This window comes from Dermacentor variabilis, chromosome 4 (genome assembly GCF_050947875.1).
Source record: "Dermacentor variabilis isolate Ectoservices chromosome 4, ASM5094787v1, whole genome shotgun sequence".
Taxonomy (NCBI): Eukaryota; Metazoa; Arthropoda; class Arachnida; order Ixodida; family Ixodidae; genus Dermacentor; species Dermacentor variabilis.
In genome coordinates this window covers 22,100,036-22,119,490 of record NC_134571.1, presented here as the reverse complement: position 1 = coordinate 22,119,490, position 19,455 = coordinate 22,100,036, and the positions used below count along the sequence as shown (strand labels likewise).

At 46.4% G+C, this 19,455-nt stretch overlaps 1 protein-coding gene across 1 annotated transcript in view; it reads left to right on the top strand.

Moving 5' to 3' along the window:
* Positions 1-19,455, top strand: part of LOC142578783 (synaptogenesis protein syg-2-like) — a 198,476-nt gene that overhangs the window by 113,183 nt on the left and 65,838 nt on the right. The window contains exon 2 of the mRNA XM_075688353.1: positions 11,585-11,977. Within this exon, the coding sequence (XP_075544468.1) occupies positions 11,585-11,977 (393 nt within the window). The remainder of the gene's footprint in view (positions 1-11,584; positions 11,978-19,455) is intronic.

Genomic DNA, 19,455 nt, shown 5'->3' with positions numbered 1-19,455 from the left:
CTACTCTTCTGCTTGGTAGGCGCATGCGTGGCAGGAGGATATATAGACATGCACTATCCTTCCTTCCATTAAACAGTTGTGAGTAGCCCTTGTCCTTGTCTGTGTTCCTTGTGTCCGTGGTTGTATTCGCGCTAACCTACTACTTCAAATAGGTACTGTTGTTTGTCGAAAGGTTTCCTATACAGGGTTGTCTTTAGCCCCCCCCCTCCCCCCCCCCCACTGTCAATGTATATTGTTGTATCCAGAAAGCTTATGCGCTCAGTTGAGGATTCTGATGTGAATTTTATTGTTGGGTGAAAAGAGTTTAGAAATGCTACATATTTATCTAGACTGTCTTGACCATGGCCCCATATTATGAGTATGTCATCTGTGTATCGTAGGTATGTGTGGGGCTTGTCAGTGCGGTGCGATAGGAAATCTATTTCTAGAATCCCCATAAATATGTTCGAGTAAGTTGGTGCAAAATGCGTACCCATGCTTGTACCATGTATCTGTAGGTAGTAACTCTCCTCAATTTCGAAGTAGTTATGTGTTAGAACTAATTCAAGGAGAGACAAGTAGGCTTTAGTAGAGTGTTGTGCATTGTGTTTAGACAGCGTTGTTTTATCGAAGATAAACCATCAGGGATAGGAATGTTGGTGAACAGCGCCGCGACGTCTAATGCTGCGAGAATTGTGTTGTGGGGTAGTGTGCCTTTAGTGTTAATGTCCTCTATAATTCTCAGCAGGTGTGGCGTATCTTGTACAAATGACGGAAGTGCTTCTGGCAAGTCACCAAGGTAGTGGTTAAGGAATGTGGAGATGCTCTCTGTCGGGGTGTTGTTGTTTGATAATATCGGGTAACATGGGATAATGGCGGTGTATAGTTCAGCGGATGGAATTTTATGAGATTTTGGAAGGAGTTAAAAACGCCCGGCAGTTTTGTTGCTCGGGTTAAGAAATTTGTATTCTGACGGTGTTATCAATTCATCAGCCAAAACTGATTTCAGCCTGTTCGTAACTGTCACTGTGTAGGATAATGTCGGATCGCTACCTAGCTACGGTAATGTTCTGGGTTGTTTAGTTGTCTGTAAGCCTCGCGCTTGTATTTTTCTACTGGCTAAATAACTATACTTCCACCCTTTTCTGCTTCCTTAATAACAATGTCATTCCGGCAACTAAGATTTGAAATGATACGACTATCCGACGCAGTTATGTTTTTAGGTCGCTTACATGTCTTGGATTGGCTTATAATTTCTGTAGTGACAGTTTTAAGGTATATGTCAAGTTTTATGGCTTGTTCTGGTTCGGGAGTCCAAGTGGATTGGGCTCTAAGTGGTGTCGTCCCGGTCTCTGGTGTGTCTGCGAAAAAGTGTCTGATACGTATTCGTCGGGAGAATTCAGAGAGGTCCTCGTGAAGCTCGAATTCATTTATTGCGTGGGACAAAAGTTTAGGCCCTTGCTGTGTACGCCTATTTCTTTCTTACTTAATGTTTTTGAAATGTCTACAACATTGGAGTGGTTTAATTTTGTGTAAGTTTCCTTCACGTCTAGTACTTCTAAACTGTAGATCTCTCTTGTCGACGTGTGGTGGCTGTTTGGCTTGAAGGTTGTTTTTTGATTAAAGCTTCCTTTTTTTCTTTGTTATTGAACCAATTTTCTAGACTTTTTTCTTCGTAATGTTCTAAATCTCTCTTCTCATCTGGTATCAGAGCTATGTTCCGAAGTCTGTGGCTAAAACTTTCGATTTGTTCTTCGCAGTGTTCTTTGAGGATATTCAAAAGTGAAAGTGAGGCATTGTGCAATGTTGTTTGCCAGTTTGCACGATGGTGTTGTGGGAGTGTTCCTAGAGCTGGTACAGCCTTCAGTGTTACATCTTTAATGATTATATTTTTCTCTGTGCAGATTGGGTAGGTTTTCAGATGGGAGGTGTAGCTCGCACATTTTTGGTAAGTTTTCTAGCCTCTAGGAATTCGGTGCTTCGTGGCAGAGAAGAGTTATTGATTTGCGATGTCTGTCATTTATTTGTCTTCTTGTGGGTAGATTTGCGTAGGGTGTTTTCCTGTTTGACCAATTTATTATCGCATGCCTGGCTTAATTCTAGCTCGGTAATCTGTTTGACTTTGTGCGTGTGCAGGCAGGTGTGTGGGGGTCTGTGTGAAAACTTCGGTGGTGGGTTTTCTGTTGTCTGTGGCAGTTGTGCCTGTTTGCACTGTGGTTGATATCATTTTTGGTGTAGTGTGTGCCTTGTGGCTCTTTTCACATTCTGCTGTCTGTGTTCCAACTGTTTTTGAGGTGACTGTTGCACTTGTGCAGTGCCTAGTTTCACATTCCACTGTCTGTGTTCCCTGTGTTCTTGAGGTGACTGTCGTAGTTGTGTTGTTCGCGATGGCATGCTCCGCAGAGTCGGTGGGGGTTGTATTTGAGGTGGATTTAAAGAGTGTTTTTCTGTACAGTTTGGAAACTAGCTTTGTTCCAGAGCGGTTTAAGTGGAAGCCGTGCCAAGCTAGGTGTTCGTGCGGTGCTTCGTGTATTTCTGCGTGGTGCATCGTGTCAACATTCTTGTGGAAGTGTTCTAAGTTGAAAATTAATGAGTTGAGCTTGTTAATCTCTTCATTGTGCTTCATGAGTGCATTAGTTTGGTGGATTAGTGGGCGGTGTTTGTTTTGTAGGCGGGGAGCGACAGTCGTTACGGTTATATGTGCGTTTGGGCGTGCGGCTTGAATAGTTCTTCTTACGTAGTTCCTGGACTCTATCGTTTCTGCGGCGCTTTGTGTACTGAGGTTGTTTGTGCCTACATTGATAATAAAATGTGTCAACTGGCGTATCACAAGCTAGCGGGAGAATATCTGATGTTTGCGCCCCACTCAGGTGTCTTATGTATGGCGCGTGTGGGCCTGGTGGAAAGTGTTCCTTCAGGTATCTATACTGACTGTCTCCAAGGACTGCTACACGGGCGAAGGATAACCAGGGGCACTTACCCTGTTCTGTCATCGTCAGCTGGCATAGAAGTCCGAAATCAAGAAAGGGGCTGACAGATGGACATCATCCTGAACCACGCATTCCCAAACACACATGCCCTCCGTGTATCACGACGAAATACCTGAGCTAATTCAATTTCTCAAAGTAAAATGTCATAAAAATCGTAAAGTACGACTTACACACAACCTACAGACATGATAGCGTGGAACTGTAAATTGGATATACGAGAAGACATAATTCTATTACGCGGGAACTCAAACACAAACCCCTTTTCCAGCGTTTATACCATTCATAAATCGCAAATGGCACTATACACCCGGTTCCTCGCAACATTTGCAGATGGCGCTCGCCTCCGCCGCATCGCGACCCACGCAAGAGGCTGAGTTTCTACCAGAAAGCTCGCGTTCGTGCACAGCGCTCGCCGCCAGCGTTTTCCGGTAAACATTACGGTTACATAAGCTGCAGTTGCCGGGAAGCGTGAGAAGCAGTCAGGGATCTTTGAATGCTATCGCATTCCACTCTTAAAGGCGAAGGTTAAGCGTTGTCGAAATTTTTATTTGCCAAAGTGCGGACGAAATCCATGACCGTTCCAGTAACTTTTGTGCTTAACTGCATAAAAGAGCGTTTTATTAAAAAGTTTAGTGGAACAGCAGTGCAATTTTAGGGCAAGTTCGATGGTGCATATCTCCAAACTGACGTCATTCTGAGAATCCCTGCCAAGTGGATATGCCTTGCAAGCTCACTGGCTGCAATTCTTAAATTGCAAAATGTGCCGTAAAGTAAGTAATTGAGACGATAATGAGTGGATTTATTAAAATAAGTTGAACATGTGTTTCAATTTCTCGTGCAAGTAATGTGCTCATCTATGAATAATCCAGCTCATGAACTAGAATTATATTATCTGCAACAGGCTGGCTTTAAAAACTCCATAAAACTTAAAAATGATCACCCTGTATACTGACCTCTCGACCCTCGCTGAAACGGCGCCTCTGCTGAGCCGGACTACTCGTTTCATACTTTCGTTTGTTCGTGTCAGCTCTCGCTCGCGCTTGTTTAATTTGCTTGGTTTGGTCTCGTTCGCGGTTATTTCGATTGTCATGGTTTGAGATTGTCTTTCACAGTGGTGAGTCTAAACTGAGTCGTCCTGATGGAAAGATTTTTGGAGACAGTACGCCGTTTCCGATTCTATGTGTGACAAGACGGGCCCTGAATACAAGGAGGCGGAGGCGAGAAACAGTACCTCGGTGTTCTTGACTTTGGAACACAGAGACGCCGCAACAGTAGAGAGCACACCAATATAACTATTATCAGTGCCAATGACACTTCATCCAGCGTTGCTCTCCTTGCTCCCGTTCTTATCGCAAGAATTCGATAGGCGAATTCAATCACTAAAGATCCCACCGCGTTAGTATACTTATCATTTCGATTTCTATGTGGCATCAACAGCCACGCATGCTGCCCGGGATACAACGTACCGCGCTGACTGCACAAGGAAGCACGTGAGTCTTGCAGAACCAAGAAACAACATATTAAAAAGCCCGCATGAAAGTTTGGTCGCGGAAGAACCACTTGTCTGTCGGCCTCGAACTAGTCGCTAGCGTGTTCCTTTCAGCTCGCCGACAAAGGCTTCCTATGTACATCATCATCATCATCATCAGCATCATCATCATCAGCAGCATCATCATCAGCAGCAGCAGCAGCAGCAGCAGCAGCAGCCTGGTTACGCCCACTGCAGGGCAAAGGCCTCTCCCATACTTCTCCAACTACCCCGGTCATGTACTAATTGTGGCCATGTTGTCCCTGCAAACTTCTTACTCTCATCCGCCCACCTAACTTTCTGCCGCCCACTGCTACGCTTCCCTTCCCTTGGAATCCATTCCGTAACTCTTAATGACCATCGGTTATCTTCCCTCCTCATTACGTGTCCTGCCCATGTCCATTTTCTTTTCTTGATTTCAACTAAGATATCATTAACTCGCGTTTGTTCCCTCACCCAATCTGCTCTTTTCTTATCCCTTAACGTTACACCTATCATTCTTCTTTCCATAACTCGTTGCGTCATCCTCACTTTAAGTAGAACCCTTTTCGTAAGCCTCCAGGTTTCTGCCCCGTACGTGAGTACTGGTAAGACACAGCTGTTATAAACTTTTCTCTTGAGGGATAATGGCAACCTACTGTTCATAATCTGAGAATGCCTGCCAAACGCACCCCAGTCCATTCTTATTCTTCTGATTATTTCAGTCTCATGATCCGGATCCGCAGTCACTATCTGTCCTAAGTAGATATATTCCCTTACCACTTCCAGTGTCTCACCTCCTATCGTAAACTGCTGTTCTCTTCCGAGACTGTTAAACATTACTTTGGTTTTCTGCAGATTAATTTTTAGACCCACCCTTCGGCTTTGCCTCTCCAGGTCAGTGAGCATGCATTGCAGTTGGTCTCCTGAGTTACTAAGCAAGTCAATATCATCAGCGAATCGCAAGTTACTGAGGTATTCTCCATTAACTCTTATCCCCAATTCTTCCCAATCCAGGTCTCTGAATACCTGCTGTAAACACGCTGTGAATAGCATTGGAGAGATCGTGTCTCCCTGCCTGACGCCTTTCTTTATTGGGATTTTGTTGCTTTCTTTACGGAGGACTACGGTGGCTGTGGACCCGCTATATATATCTTTCAGTATTTTTACATACGGCTCGTCTACACCCTGATTCCGCAATGCCTCCATGACTGCTGAGGTTTCGACTGAATCAAACGCTTTCTCGTAATCAATGAAAGCTATATATAAAGGTTGGTTATATCCCGCACATTTTTCTATCACCTGATTGATAGCGTGAATATGGTCTATTGTTGAGTAGCCTTTACGGGATCCTGCCTGGTCCTTTGGTTGACAGAAGTCTAAGGCGTTCCTGATTCTATTTGCAATTACCTCAGTGAATACTTTGTAGGCAACGGACAGTAAGCTGATCGGTCTATAATTTTTCAAGTCTTTGGCGTCCCCTTTCTTATGGATTAGGATTATGTTAGCGTTTTTCCAAGATCCCGGTACGCTCGAAGTCATGAGGCATTGCGTATACAGGGTGGCCAGTTTCTCTAGAACAATCGGCCCACCATTCTTCAACAAATTTGCTGTTACCTGATCCTCCCCAGCTGCCTTCCCCCTTTGCATAGCTCCCAAGGCTTCCTTTACTTCCTCCGGCGTTACCTGCGGGATTTCGAATTCCTCTAGATTATTCTCTCTTCCATTATCGTCGTGGGTGCCACTGGTACTGTATAAATCTCTATAGAACTCCTCAGCCACTTGAACTATCTCATCCATATTAGTAATGATATTGCCGGCTTTGTCTCTTAATACATACATCTGATTCTTGCCAATTCCTAGTTTCTTCTTCACTGCTTTTAGGCTTCCTCCGTTCCTGAGAGCATCTTCAATTCTATCCATATTATACTTCCTTATGTCAGCTGTCTTACGCTTGTTGATTAACTTCGAAAGTTCTGCCAGTTTTATGCTATCTATTGGGTTAGAGGCTTTCATACATTGGCGTTTATTGATCAGATCTTTCGTCTCCTGCGATAGCTTACTGGTATCCTGTCTAACGGAGTTACCACCGACTTCGATTGCACACTCCTTAATGATGCCCACAAGATTGTCGTTCATTGCTTCAACACTAAGGTCCTCTTCCTGAGTTAAAGCCGAATACCTATTCTGTAGCTTGATCTGGAATTCCTCTGTTTTCCCTCTTACCGCTAACTGATTGATCGGCTTCTTATGTACCAGTTTCTTCCGTTCCCTTCTCAGGTCTAGGCTCATTCGAGTTCTTACCATCCTATGGTCACTGCAGCGCACCTTGCTGAGCACGTCCACATCTTGTATGATGCCAGGGTTAGCGCAGAGTATGAATGCTATGTACAGCGTGACGGCTATCCGGGACTCAAGCTACGCGAGCCATGCTGCATACGGAATGAGCGGACTCGCAGCTTATTGCCAATAGCATTTCCTTAAGACTTGGTCGTTGTGTGGTGAAGGCTAACATACATGCGCTGTGTGGCAAGCGTTGTCCTATACACGCGTGGCTTGTCTTCCTATGCTTGCTTGCTCACGGCAGGTGTGGGCGTACTGCTTTTCCTGGTGTGTGGAAAGCTGGTGTGTGGTGTGTGAAAAGAGGCGGATGGCTGTGGTGTGGCGTTCGCAAAGCCTGAATCCCATTGTGTGTTGTTGTTGTTGCTTGAGGTGATCACTTTGCTTTCGCCGTCGTCGTCGTTGTCCTCGTTGTTACTGCTGTTGTTTAATAACAGCGACAAATTGGGAAGTTAGGCTACCAAATAGCCCGATATCCCAAACTCTCAGCTAAACGCAGGGAGAAAATGGAGCTAAAAACGTTGAAAAAGCTTTGTCACAGACACTCCGACTTTATATGGTTTTCTTTTTCTCTTGGAGTTTCCCTGTTCTTTGTCGAGCGGGTTTAACCTACACGGCAAATGAGCTGAATAAATGCTATCATGTCGCAACGTGGGAGAGAACGCCGTGGAGACCTTTCGGCTGTTGAATTTCTAGGTCGTAGGCCATCTGATAAACTTTCTAACACGAATCGCAGTGACCCGTGGGTCCCCCTGTAATAAACCTATTTGCATGTATGCATCTCATTGTCTGAAGAGATCAGGAAACCACAATGCTTTCTATATTTGTTTCGTTAATTTTTGCTGGTGCTTGATTTTGTATTTTGCTTCCTCCCAAGCACCAGGGTGTCTGAAGAGGCAGGTAGTTAGTTCTCGTGTTATTTTCATGAGGCATTCTAACAATTCAAGAAATAAACTAACATTTCTGCATCCCTAGAGATAGAAATTGAGCAATAATACGCGCGTTCTTCAAGCTCATTCAACTACTTCGCGTTGGAATTAGGCGTATTGTTGCAGTAGCCAGCTTAAACATGGGTTACCTGTTACGTACACAAATGGATAGCGTCGAAACACACGGTTGAAGGCTAGGAAAATCACACTAGTGTCCAATTATGCGCAAAAATATTAATCTGCCATCTGCTCTGTGACGAAACACACCCATCATAGCTTGTTGTTAAGTTGCTTTCGTATTGCCGCACGCTACCTTTATTTGATTTATTTATTTTGTTAATTTTCTTAGCAGTTGCTTTTTATTTACATATTGTATTTGTAAAGTCGATGTGCATCCCCCTTATGTAATGCCTCCGGGCCGTTAAGGCGCAATAAATGAAATAAATGAAACGAAATGAAACACAATGAGAGGAACTTGATTCCTGACAAAGTGATCCTACATGTATTCATTCACTGTCTAATTAGATGCAAATGAAGCATATTCGAACGGGCGAGTTCTCATAAATATGCGTAAGGAGGAAACATTGACGTACACGAATGTATTTATGCGAAGCCAGTAGAAGGTGTCAGCCTTCTGACAACGACACCGCATGGGAACTGGAGGCATCTAGTTAGAGAATTGGTTAATATTTTCATTTTCAACACCAGGGGTCTACATAGCTGCCTCTCGTGCCTTGACGGCATTGCGTGGGGCATGAGCCAACGAAGTTACCGCCCACGTCATCGAGCGCCTGATGCGCGAGGCTTTTGACGACATAATGACAACTTCAGAAATAGCAACGGTTTTTCAGGCCCGATTGAATGTATTCGTTCCAAAAATTTATTTGTTTCGTTTACCGCTGTTTTCGAAGACTGCTAAATAAGATCGCCTTCATCTTGAATTATGGGCTGAGTTTGGCTTCGATAAGAGCTGCATGGTTGAATGGGATAGTGCGTGTGAATGTGGGCAAGTACTTCGGAAATAGCAGGCTTTATCCAGTCCTTTTTTTTAGTTTTGAGTGGTTATTTGTTTTTATCCTCATGAGTGTCGGCCCCATACATAGCAGTATAACAGGTGTATATATAGGGGACTAGGGCGCCTCATTGAGAGTTATGTGACCGAATAGGTTTAGAAGTGCGCGATCTAGACACTGTTGGGTCGCTCAAGTCATGTGGAACCAACAAAATCCATTACTTAATAATGGCGCCCTGAATTCGTGCACATAAACCTTGACTGTTGACTCTAACACGTGGAGGTGCTCGGCAATGACCTCATTGGCGTTCTAGGGCTTTCACTCACGATGGCCGCCTGCTACTTGAGACACTCAGCCGCTTCAAGTTCAAGTTGAAGTTTATTGCTTCATTAATTAGTGGTACATATATGCAGTAGAAGTCATACAGAAAGAGGTCCCACAGTTATAAACTGCAGCCTGACCTCGTGTTCTTAGTTACATAATAATATATAAATAAAAAGAAGTCAGTTGCTTATATAAGCAAAGAACGAATTACACAGTTTCTACAGTGTTAAAGTAATAAAACCTATGGCCTATGGCAACACACCACAACATTAAAAAATGTACATAATAAGCAACATAAAAAATACTTCGAGAATAGATGCAGTTAACAAGGTATTAATATAAGCTCTCAGTGAACGTTGGTATGACGATAATGTAGGTGAGGATTTCACGTGAGCAGGTAAATTATTCCACATTATCACGTTAGCAAAACCAACAGTTAGTTTGCCATAGTTGCTGCGTGATTTTGGAAGTAAAAGGTTATTTTGTAAAGAGAACCTGGTAGTGCTAAGATCAGCAAGACTGTGGCGGTTGACCTCAGGCAGCGCTTATTTGTCTTTGTCATAAGTGACGATTGGTCATAAACTCTTGCTTCACCTCGAAAAACACAGGATTTCTTGACATTCAAGAAATCGCGATCTCCGAGTCATTGTGATTAACGTGTTAGGTAACTATGACTGGTGCGGCTTCATCTCCTGCTTCGGAGTGGAAACTGCTACCACGGAATAAATCCGCAGGATAGGTGACATGAGGGTTGGCGTATACGAAGCCAAGGACCTAGAGCACTGAGCGTGGTGTTGGGAATGTTGATGTCTACGGCGATTCGAAGCCGTGTCCTCAGGCACTTCGCACACACTGTGGAGTATGAACGAGGAAACAGTTAGCTTTCCTGCGCCTATAGCGCTGAGAGACTCACTGCTCTGAGCTCTGTTGCTGCATATTGTCCTTAACAAACCTGAAGCCTGGCCAACGAGGACAACGATGTCTTCTGCCATCACACGGCTCGCGTCTACTTTGAATGCTGTAGTATTTAAACCGTGTTCTCTATTTTCGTGCCTAACATATTAATATCTAACGCACAGAACCGTGCTCTCTAAGATGTATCTACTCGTTACCGAACATTCAGAACACACGTTTTTATACTTCTGTTTCCCCAAAGAACTGGTGATTAAGTTTAATTTTAGACTTTCTGTACTTTCACATATTTCAAAGGTTTGATGTCTTAGACATAGAAAGAGAACAAGATAAATTGTTTCTCAGACGTCCTTTATTTGCGCAAGTACATGAAATGGTTGTTAATATATTTTCCGTGTGCATAGCTGCCTCCTGTGTATCAATTTAGTGCAGCGCACCTGCGGCCCACTGGCCGGCCACGTGGGCTTGCATTACCCACGTCATAGGTGCCACCTATGGTCCTTAGACCACGGTTTAATAAGCGGGCAGTTAATTACGTCCACACAGCCCTTGATGCACAAAAATTAATTTCAGTGGAAAATATAGAAATACAACAAAACGAATGCAAGAAATTTAATTGAAATGTAACCGATTTTGCCACCCTTCGCGCGAGGTTGGGAATGTCGGCATGCAACGTAAAGGAGAAGCTGTTGTGGAGGAGGATGTGTAAATTACATATGCCTTTCTCACTAACAGTAGCTTTAAAATTAGTGTGCTTCAATGTTACTTTATCATAATGACTCACGTTTTAACCAGGCACATTCACACTAACAAAAAGAAAGAAAGAGGGAGAGAGAGAGAGAGTGATCGATCGATCGATCGATAGATAGATAGATAGATAGATAGATAGATAGATAGATAGATAGATAGATAGATAGATAGATAGATAGATAGATAGATAGATAGATAGATAGAGAGAGAGAGAGAGAGAGAAATGCACCTGTCATCCATTGATATGTATTGCCTAAAACATATTTTTGTTTTTAATTGATAACTTCACTTCATATGATAATGTGGTTACTATATATTCTGTCTGTCTTTTACTTAAAGCTTGAGTTCATATTCGAAGGTCGTGTTCACCGTGCCTACATTTTTGTACATTTTTTGTGTTTGCTGACTTTCAATGATGGCATGACAATAGACAAAGCAAGGAGAGGAAAGGCAGGGAGGTCAACCAGACGAGCGTCCGGTTTGCTACCCTACACTGGGGGTAAGGGAAAGAAGGAATAGAAAGAGGAAAGGAGTAAGAGAGTGAGTACTGAGTGCAATTACGTATATAGGTGGGTCCAAAAAGACACTATAAGCGCTCTTTCAAACCGGTGCACTTCAAGTACTGTACTGTTGCACTTAGTTGAATTAATTAAATTAATTAGTGCACTTCGTTAAAATTAATCCAGACCTTTCCGCTAAGACGTTTTTATAGCCTCAGCTTTGTTTTGGGTCGGTGATGAATGAATGAATGAATGAATGAATGAATGAATGAATGAATGAATGAATGAATGAACAAGCAGTTGTATGGCCGAACCTAACATTAGCCTCCTGCAAACGCAGGATCTGCATCGCCGGCAGAACTAACCGTGCGAGCCCGAAACGGCGGCCAGACCACGTTGCCATGTCCTCTGGGGACGGAAAAAGCGGCTGGAGCGTCCAAGCCGGCCAGCCTGGACGTTCCGCCCGCTGTGTCTGAACTGCGGTGGACGCGGCTCGAGGACGCGCCCGCCCGGCGCACCGTGTACGTGGTGGACGGCGCCGAGGGCGGCGTCTGGCAGGGCGAGCACGTGGTGCGCCCCGACTGGCAGAGCCGCTCCTACTTCTCCGTCCACAGCGACCCGGCGCTGCTCAAGATCGGCCGCGTGGCGCTCGCCGACAGCGGCACCTTCGTCTGCAGCGTCACGTTTGCCAACGGCCGCCGGGCCAACCACACTGTTCACCTGAGGGTAATCGGTGAGTCCATTCGCTTTAATGTTCTCGTAGGTGGGATGGCTGTTCCTCACTGAATTGGCACGACCCACTTTGAGGAGATAGGCCACGAATCGGGTGCTGCAAGGGTTAAAAAAAGGTAACGCGAACTTTGAAGATCATAAATTTTCGTAAATAATGTACCCGTACATTTCAATGTAGCACCGTTCTCTTCTTCGTCCTTCAGTGATGTACCGTGGCGTCAATTATCGACGTATGCAGTTACCGTGTTTTTTTTCCGCTTTACGAGACACGAGTAAGTAACGCGTTACTTCTACCAAATCTGACGAAAGCATTGAAACTGAAAAACTTCGACGCTTTGAAACGACCCACCTCTTCATCGCAAAAAAAAAAAAAAGAAAAAGCTCATTTTACGTGTTTTTCTGTCACTATCGTTACAAAGACAGGACGAACCTAACACACCGTATTTTTTTCTTCGATTCCGTTAATAAATATGTTAGCTTATCCTTGGAAGGCATCGACTGGAGAATGGGGGCTAGCAGTAGCTGATTTCGGAAGTCCTGACGAGCGGCTGCATTAAGTACTATACTGCGCTTCACTAACCTTCCATATTTCCGTGGTTAAAAGGGTCGTACAACACACGTTGAATTCTGTAAATAAACCATGATCGCTGAATAATCCTCTGCCGAGCACCGGTGCTAAATGCAGCATGGAGCGTTCGACTTCTCTGTAATATTCATTTCTGCTTTCCTGTGTCTCTGTTGCATCCTCATCATCCTTAGGTTATCCCCATGGCAATGAGAAATCGAACAACGGCTATTGGCCGATATTTTCATTGCGATAGAAATTATATGGACACTCCAGGCGGATTTCTGCCATCAGCGTCGCCATCGCGGTGATGTTCTCTATAAAGTTCAAGGGTGATAAAATCGTCGACGCGCGCCGTATGCTGTATGTGCAAGTGCAACCGTACGAAGGTGAAGCGACGATGGCGCCTCAATCTCGCGCGCGCAAGGGAGGGAAGAGGGGAGGAAGCGCGCCGTCTTTCATCGCGCATGAGACACCGGGAGTACGGGAGTGAGAAGCGGGGACGGGGAGCGTTCTTCTCCGGCGGTTGCTGTGTATGGCGCGGCCGCGAGGGCCCTATCTTGAAAGCGATCAGGGATGAGTACAGAGCCTAGGTTCGCTGGAGGCTCATAGTTTCGCGTGTACTATGTTCTCGGCGCTCAGTTTGCATTGAAGCGAGAGGCAGCACGAAGGTCAATTCGCTCGCTGCTGCTGCCGCTCTTTCTAACGGCAGCGTTTTGACGGCGAGTATCCGGTCTCATCGAGTGAAATGTGTTTATGTTTGCCTGTGCGCGCGTAACACCATGTTTGTTAGTACGCGAATGTTTACGAGTTTATACGGGCGATAAAGCTACTATACCGACTTCCTATAGCTGTGTACTAATTTGCTATCCCAGTCAATGCTTCGCTTTTCGGGCGAAACTGCGACCTTTGTGCTTTGCCGGATTTATTCCGTGGCCACAAACAATCGGTGCCAGCGCCCAAATGACAGGATCCAGGCCCAATTATCAAAGCGGGGACAAAAGCAAACGCCAAAGAATGAATAGGAGGCGGGAAAGAGGGCTGGGGCTAGTCATAACATCTGTAGTCACAACCAGAGTCTAACGTGAACGGTATCTCGACTTCGTGCATTCGAATGGGGCTGCGTTCTAATCAATACTGAGTAGCACTGCGAGAGGCTGCAATGCATTCGAAAACGTTCAACGGCGATGTCCGAGAAGAATCGGCGAATGTCGACAATAGTTAATGACCCTTTGTCGTAAATATTAAAAAATTAAAATAAAACTTGGCAATCATGAGGTATCGTGAAAATGGAAAAGCTTTTTTCAAGAACCTATTAACAGCGAATTTGTCCCACTAGATGGCAGACGCAGTAACAAATGCGCTGTTAGGTTTGGCGTATTCGCCGAAGAGCGGAGGCCGGGGCCATTGTGGTACCGACGTCAAACAGCATTCCATCGGGTCACCATAGACACTGAAATGGTGAAAGATTCGGCAGTCCTGCTAGAAGGTGCGTCTTTCAGTGCAAATTGGTAGACTTCGGCGTGGGAACGAGACGGCGCAAGGTGTTCCAGAGCTTCAGCGAGAGACGCCAGGACTTCGAGTGGCTCTACCTTCTGGCGGGCTTGGGCCATTGGCCTCTCCGCGGTCGTCAATGGAACACTGGGTCTGGCATGCTTTACAGGATCAGCTTGGGGGCGGCGCGTTTGCTTTGTGTCATCCTTCTCCTTCTCGGAGGCGGTGTGCTGCGCCGATACGAACCGCCGGACTGGTTGATTGGGACATTACCCGCTTCCATAGCGAGCGGTTTAGGGAAGACGGAGTGCTTTTAAGAGACATCCTGAGTGTGTGGAGGGTGCTCTCCTGAGAATGGTGTAGTAGCTCTGACATGTAGCTTCTGCGTGCTACTATGTACTGTGCTCCTGCCAGTACGAGTATGACCTCTCATTGTAAATAAGTTTGCCTTCCTTATTCCTCCATACTCTCGACCTACAGTCACTCATCAGAAAGAAGCAATCCTCGTCGAGAAGGCACGGACGACGGCGTGGGCCCGCTAATCATTCGTGTGACGCTCCGGTAGGGTAGACCAGCTACACGCTTCGAGACGCACCGCCGGCGTAGGCTAGAGCGCGACCATCAGTGTGACTCCAGACTCCGAGACTTAGACACCTGAGAATACTGCAGCGCACATGACGAGTTTCTTTAGAAGGTCCTTTCTGGTGTTTCGTTCAATTGAGTAATGTTGCCATTTTAGCAATATTGTTGGTAAATTTAGTGACTTCCTTGTCAGTATTGCTACAAATTCTTCTATTTAACGACCGGATTTTATAGCAAAATGGCAGAACAATTAGGGACATTTCAGTGACATTGAAGTTAGGAATGTTACTTGGAAATTGGCTTCCTAGGACGCACATTATTATTAAGGAAACTAGAAGCCGCTTCAGGCGGCCCAAATTACCTGCATGGCGCATCGGCTGTGTAACCATGATGAACGGTTCTTTTCACATAGGTGGCTTTCACATTATGCTTGTGATCCACAACACGGTAGTCTTAACAGGCTTCACAAGGTACTTACAAAATGCGGCTTTTATCTTTATCTTTATTTTACAAAACCGATTTGGACGGGTCTTAACGCTGCGGGTTCTCTAGTTTCTCTAAAGAAAATGTTGGATATATACGTCAACATTCGCCGCCGTAGCAGTAAATGAATTTACAAAACCTAAATGCAATAAATTGTATTCTGAGATTTAAAACACAGCAGATGCATAATCAGGCATATCAGCTGTAGAAAAGCGTACATATCGGAGGAGCTCGTTGACCTACACACGTACGTACTCACGTACACCCGTACAAGTACACACGGGCTTGTTTCTATCTTTATTGCGATAGCACTTATATGGACACGCCAGACTCATTTCTGCCGTCGCCGCCGCCGTGAGGTTCTGTATAAGGTCCAAGAGCGATAAAATCGTCGCCGCGTGCCGTATGCTGTATGTGCAAGTGAAAGCTTGTGAGGGTGAGCAGGCGAACGCGGCTCAATCTCTCGTGTGCGAACGAGCAAGGCGGGCTGGAAGCGCGCCCTTTCCTGTCGCACGCGAGGCATGGGGATGAGGCGAGTGAGGGGGGCGTTCTTCTCCAGCGGCTGTTGCTTACGGCTATCTTGAAAGCGATTTGCGAGATGGCCAAAGTGCGCGCCCGCGCGGACCTCAACTTCAAAGCGATCTGCGTTGTTTGCAGAGTGCGCGTATAGTGCCGTTAGCTTCGTATGCGCTGTGCTTTCGTTTCGTTCGCGCTGAATCAAGAGATGCATGAAGGTCAATTTGATCACTGCTGCTGCCGCGAATCCTCACTCCAGCATTTTGACAGCGAGCTTCCGCGCTCATCGAGCGAGAGTTGTTCATGTTTACCTGTGCGCTCGTGACACCGTGCTTGTTAATTTAGTTAAAACACGTTAGTGGGCTAGTTGGCTCCAATCCATGATAAAATGTGTAAACGCGACTGAACGAGGACGTAGAGAGAAACACAGAGTGACAGCACGTTCTCTGTGTATCTGTTCCCTTCTACGTCCTCGTTTAGTCGCTCATACATATTATATACTTGTTAATTTAGTTAGCAAGCGAATGTTTACAAGTTTATACGGCCGATAAAACTACTATCCTTACTTCGTATAGCTATCTACTAATTTGCTATCGCAATCGGTGCTTCACCTTTCGGTCAGAACTGCGACTTCTTTCCCGGTGACCGCGTTTCACCCGTTCACCAAAGGTAAATGTTATCGCTCACTGCAAAACGCGCCTGCATATATGAGAACATTTTTGATTGCTGTCGCCGATTCTCTGTGTTGTCTATGTTTTCGCTGAACCTTGTGTAATCAGATTGCATGCGCAACGCGAAGAGTGTTGTACATTCTAGAAGGCACGCGAGCACCCGCACTTTCGCTGGAATCTATGACGAGCCATGTGTGTGACTCTCCGTGACGACTGTTACGATTGGCCTCTGTGGTGAACAATTTTTGTCGCGCCGCCAAAGCTGCGGTGAAAGCCCGGACGTTTTAAATACGCTGATCCGCCCGCAACTCTTGAAAAACGCCTAGGAGGTCGCGATGGGGAAAATACGTAAGCCTTGGTGCGCGCATTCTGGCCTCTTTGCCCACGGCGCGCTACGCCGTGAGGTCTGCTTAGGTTCGCCAGTGCTGTGTTCCTTCAGCTAGCGGCACGGCTAAGCTTCGTCTGTGCATTCCCACTTCTCCTCGGCGAGGGTGAAGCCAGCGGTGTCTGTGTGTGCGTGTGTGGGCGTCAGTGCCTTTTCGCCTGCGGGGCCAATGGCGGTTAGAAAATCATTTCAGCTAGTTTCCATGTACCTAGCGGCGGTCGCAAGCACAGAGAGCGTTCACTCTCTCCTTATCCTGAGTGAGGGCGTTCCGCACTCTATTGGCCCTTTTCGCGAAGCAGCTAGCGAGACAAGGCACCTCACAGAAAAAGAACACCTTCGGCGCGCCACGCGAGCACTTCTCCCACCGTGTGGCACCGACCTCCTTGGCGGCCTAGCGCGCTGGGAAGAGGTCTTGCTACGAAGGTTACGCCTCCAGATCGCCCTTACCCCTGCGGTAACCTGGTCGTGGTCGGCACAGTACCGTGCCTCCGTCAGCGATTACTGCCCCTTCTGTCCCGCTCTTGTCTGCGAGGTGGACACTGGGCACCTCCTCTGGATTTGCCCCTCTTTACACGCCCTCCGCCAGAAACACCTGCTTCGATGTGAACCACCCCCAGGTCGGCGGCCACATGTAGACAGTTGGATCTTGGGGCCCCACCACCGGACACTGCTGGACTTCCTCCGAGAATCCGGCGCGTATCTACACGTGTAAATAATTCTTTATGCCAGAAGGCACGCTGTCACAATAATAAAAAAAAATCTAGCTCTAGAGAAACGAGATGGCGTTTTTTGGCGCCGTGCCTCACGTTACCTCAGCGAAAGCGCACGGATACAAAACCATGACTTCTTCTGCAGTGCTTCTGTGCTATCAGCTGTCGGAAATGCAACTGGGTTTTCCCTAACGCACTGCGCTCCATTCATGCTGCAAATTATGGAGCAGTGGAGGGAACACGTAGTTAGCTGCAAAACTTGTGACTGGCATATTAAGAAATGGAATGAATCTGGTGGGTCCAAGTTCACGGACCGCTGCTATGTAAGGACTGGCGTTGCCAGTTCTTCGCGACGCACGGCTTCCCTCGAGGGTAAAAAATAATTCACACATTTGCCATCGTAGCAGTGCTAATCTCCAAGGAAATTATACTTCCATCTCTGAAAGTCTGTACGGGTGAGTACCGCTCGTTATACGGAGACAGAGGGAATAGCGTCGCTTTTTTGGCATATAGTAAGTTTCTCGCACTATATCACACACATCCACTCCAGCTCACACGCCAATCTTGGCCCACTGTATTAAATTAAATTATGGGGTTTTACGTGCCAAAACCACTTTCTGATTATGAGGCACGCCGTAGTGGAAGACTCCGGAAATTTCGACCACCTGGCGTTCTTTAACGTGCACCTAAATCTAAGTACGCGGTTGTTTTCGCATTTTGACCCCATCGAAATACTGCCGCCGTGGCCGGGATTGGATCACTCGACCTCGTGCTCAGCGGCCCAACACCATAGCCACTGAGCAACCACGACAAGTCGGCCCACTGCATCGTTAACGTACCAATAATAAGCGTGCGGGCACATACTTGAATCAATGTGCCGAAGCATGGGTGAAGGCGACTACACCGGCAGCGAACCGACAGCGAATTAAACATGGCAGCGCCCACGGGATCGCCGTGAAGAGGGTCAGTAGAAGAAGCCCCCGACAACAGACTTCCGTTGGTTCTTTATTCTATGCTTTAGCCTTCAGCGTCCTTGAGCACAAACAAGAGTGTGCGTCGCTTTTGGTGAGGAAGCTTGTAGAGCTGACCGCTCCGTAACGACGTAATTAACGTTCGTTTGTTTATAGTTATGTCGCCGCCATGTCCTCTGCCTGGGCCCCTCGAGACTCGTGAGCCGCTGAAAAGTGGAGTCAGCGCCACGCTCCGAACACCTGGTGGCTGTCTTTTACAAGAACCAACGCGTTCTGCCCCGAGACGAGATTTCGACGATCGCCGCCTATGCTCGTCTGGTTGTGTTGCTCGTTTTGCTGGGCATAACCGCCGTGGCTGCTGGCTAGGACGTTCTGCTGCTAAGCACGCGTGGCCGCGGCATCAAATCCCGGCGGCCGCATTTCGATGGGGGCGAAATGCAAAAGCGTTCATGTGCGTTGGGTGCACGTTGAAGAACACCAGGTGCTCAAAGTTAATCCGGAGTCCGCCACTTTGGCGTGCCTCACAATCAAATAGTGGTTTTGTTAGGCAAAACCACACAATCTAATCTTTGCTGCGCACAAGTTCACCCAATTAAGAGTTAGTCTTTTTTGCTCGCCCTTGTGTCACTGTCATTCTTTGCCGTCAAGAAAGTGGCAATATGAACGCAGCTCTTCCGTTTCTCACGGTTTTACACTTTTCAAGTCAATACTGCACAAAGCTTTAAGGTCGATCAAAGGGCAGAAGTGCAATGTTTGAGCTACCATGGCAGGCTTGGAACGCGCGTCGGCCGTCTGGTATGCAAGATGCGCGCTCCAGACAGGCCATCGACCTACATGAAGACCACGTGATTTTCATCGCCGTTTTAACGTACGACCGAGCGCGTATCGAAGAAAGTCGTCCTCCTTTCACGAGCGCCGAGAACTACAAAAGTTGCAGGGATTATGCGGTTCAAGGGCATGGATTTTCGTGCTAAAGAAATCATGTCACCCGTTTTTTTTTTTATAGTACTAGGCTAACCTCACTATCTGAAGGTAAATGCAATATTTCAGCTTGCCTCACTCGTTTTTATGTAGATATATTAGTAAGAAAGCCCTACGCACG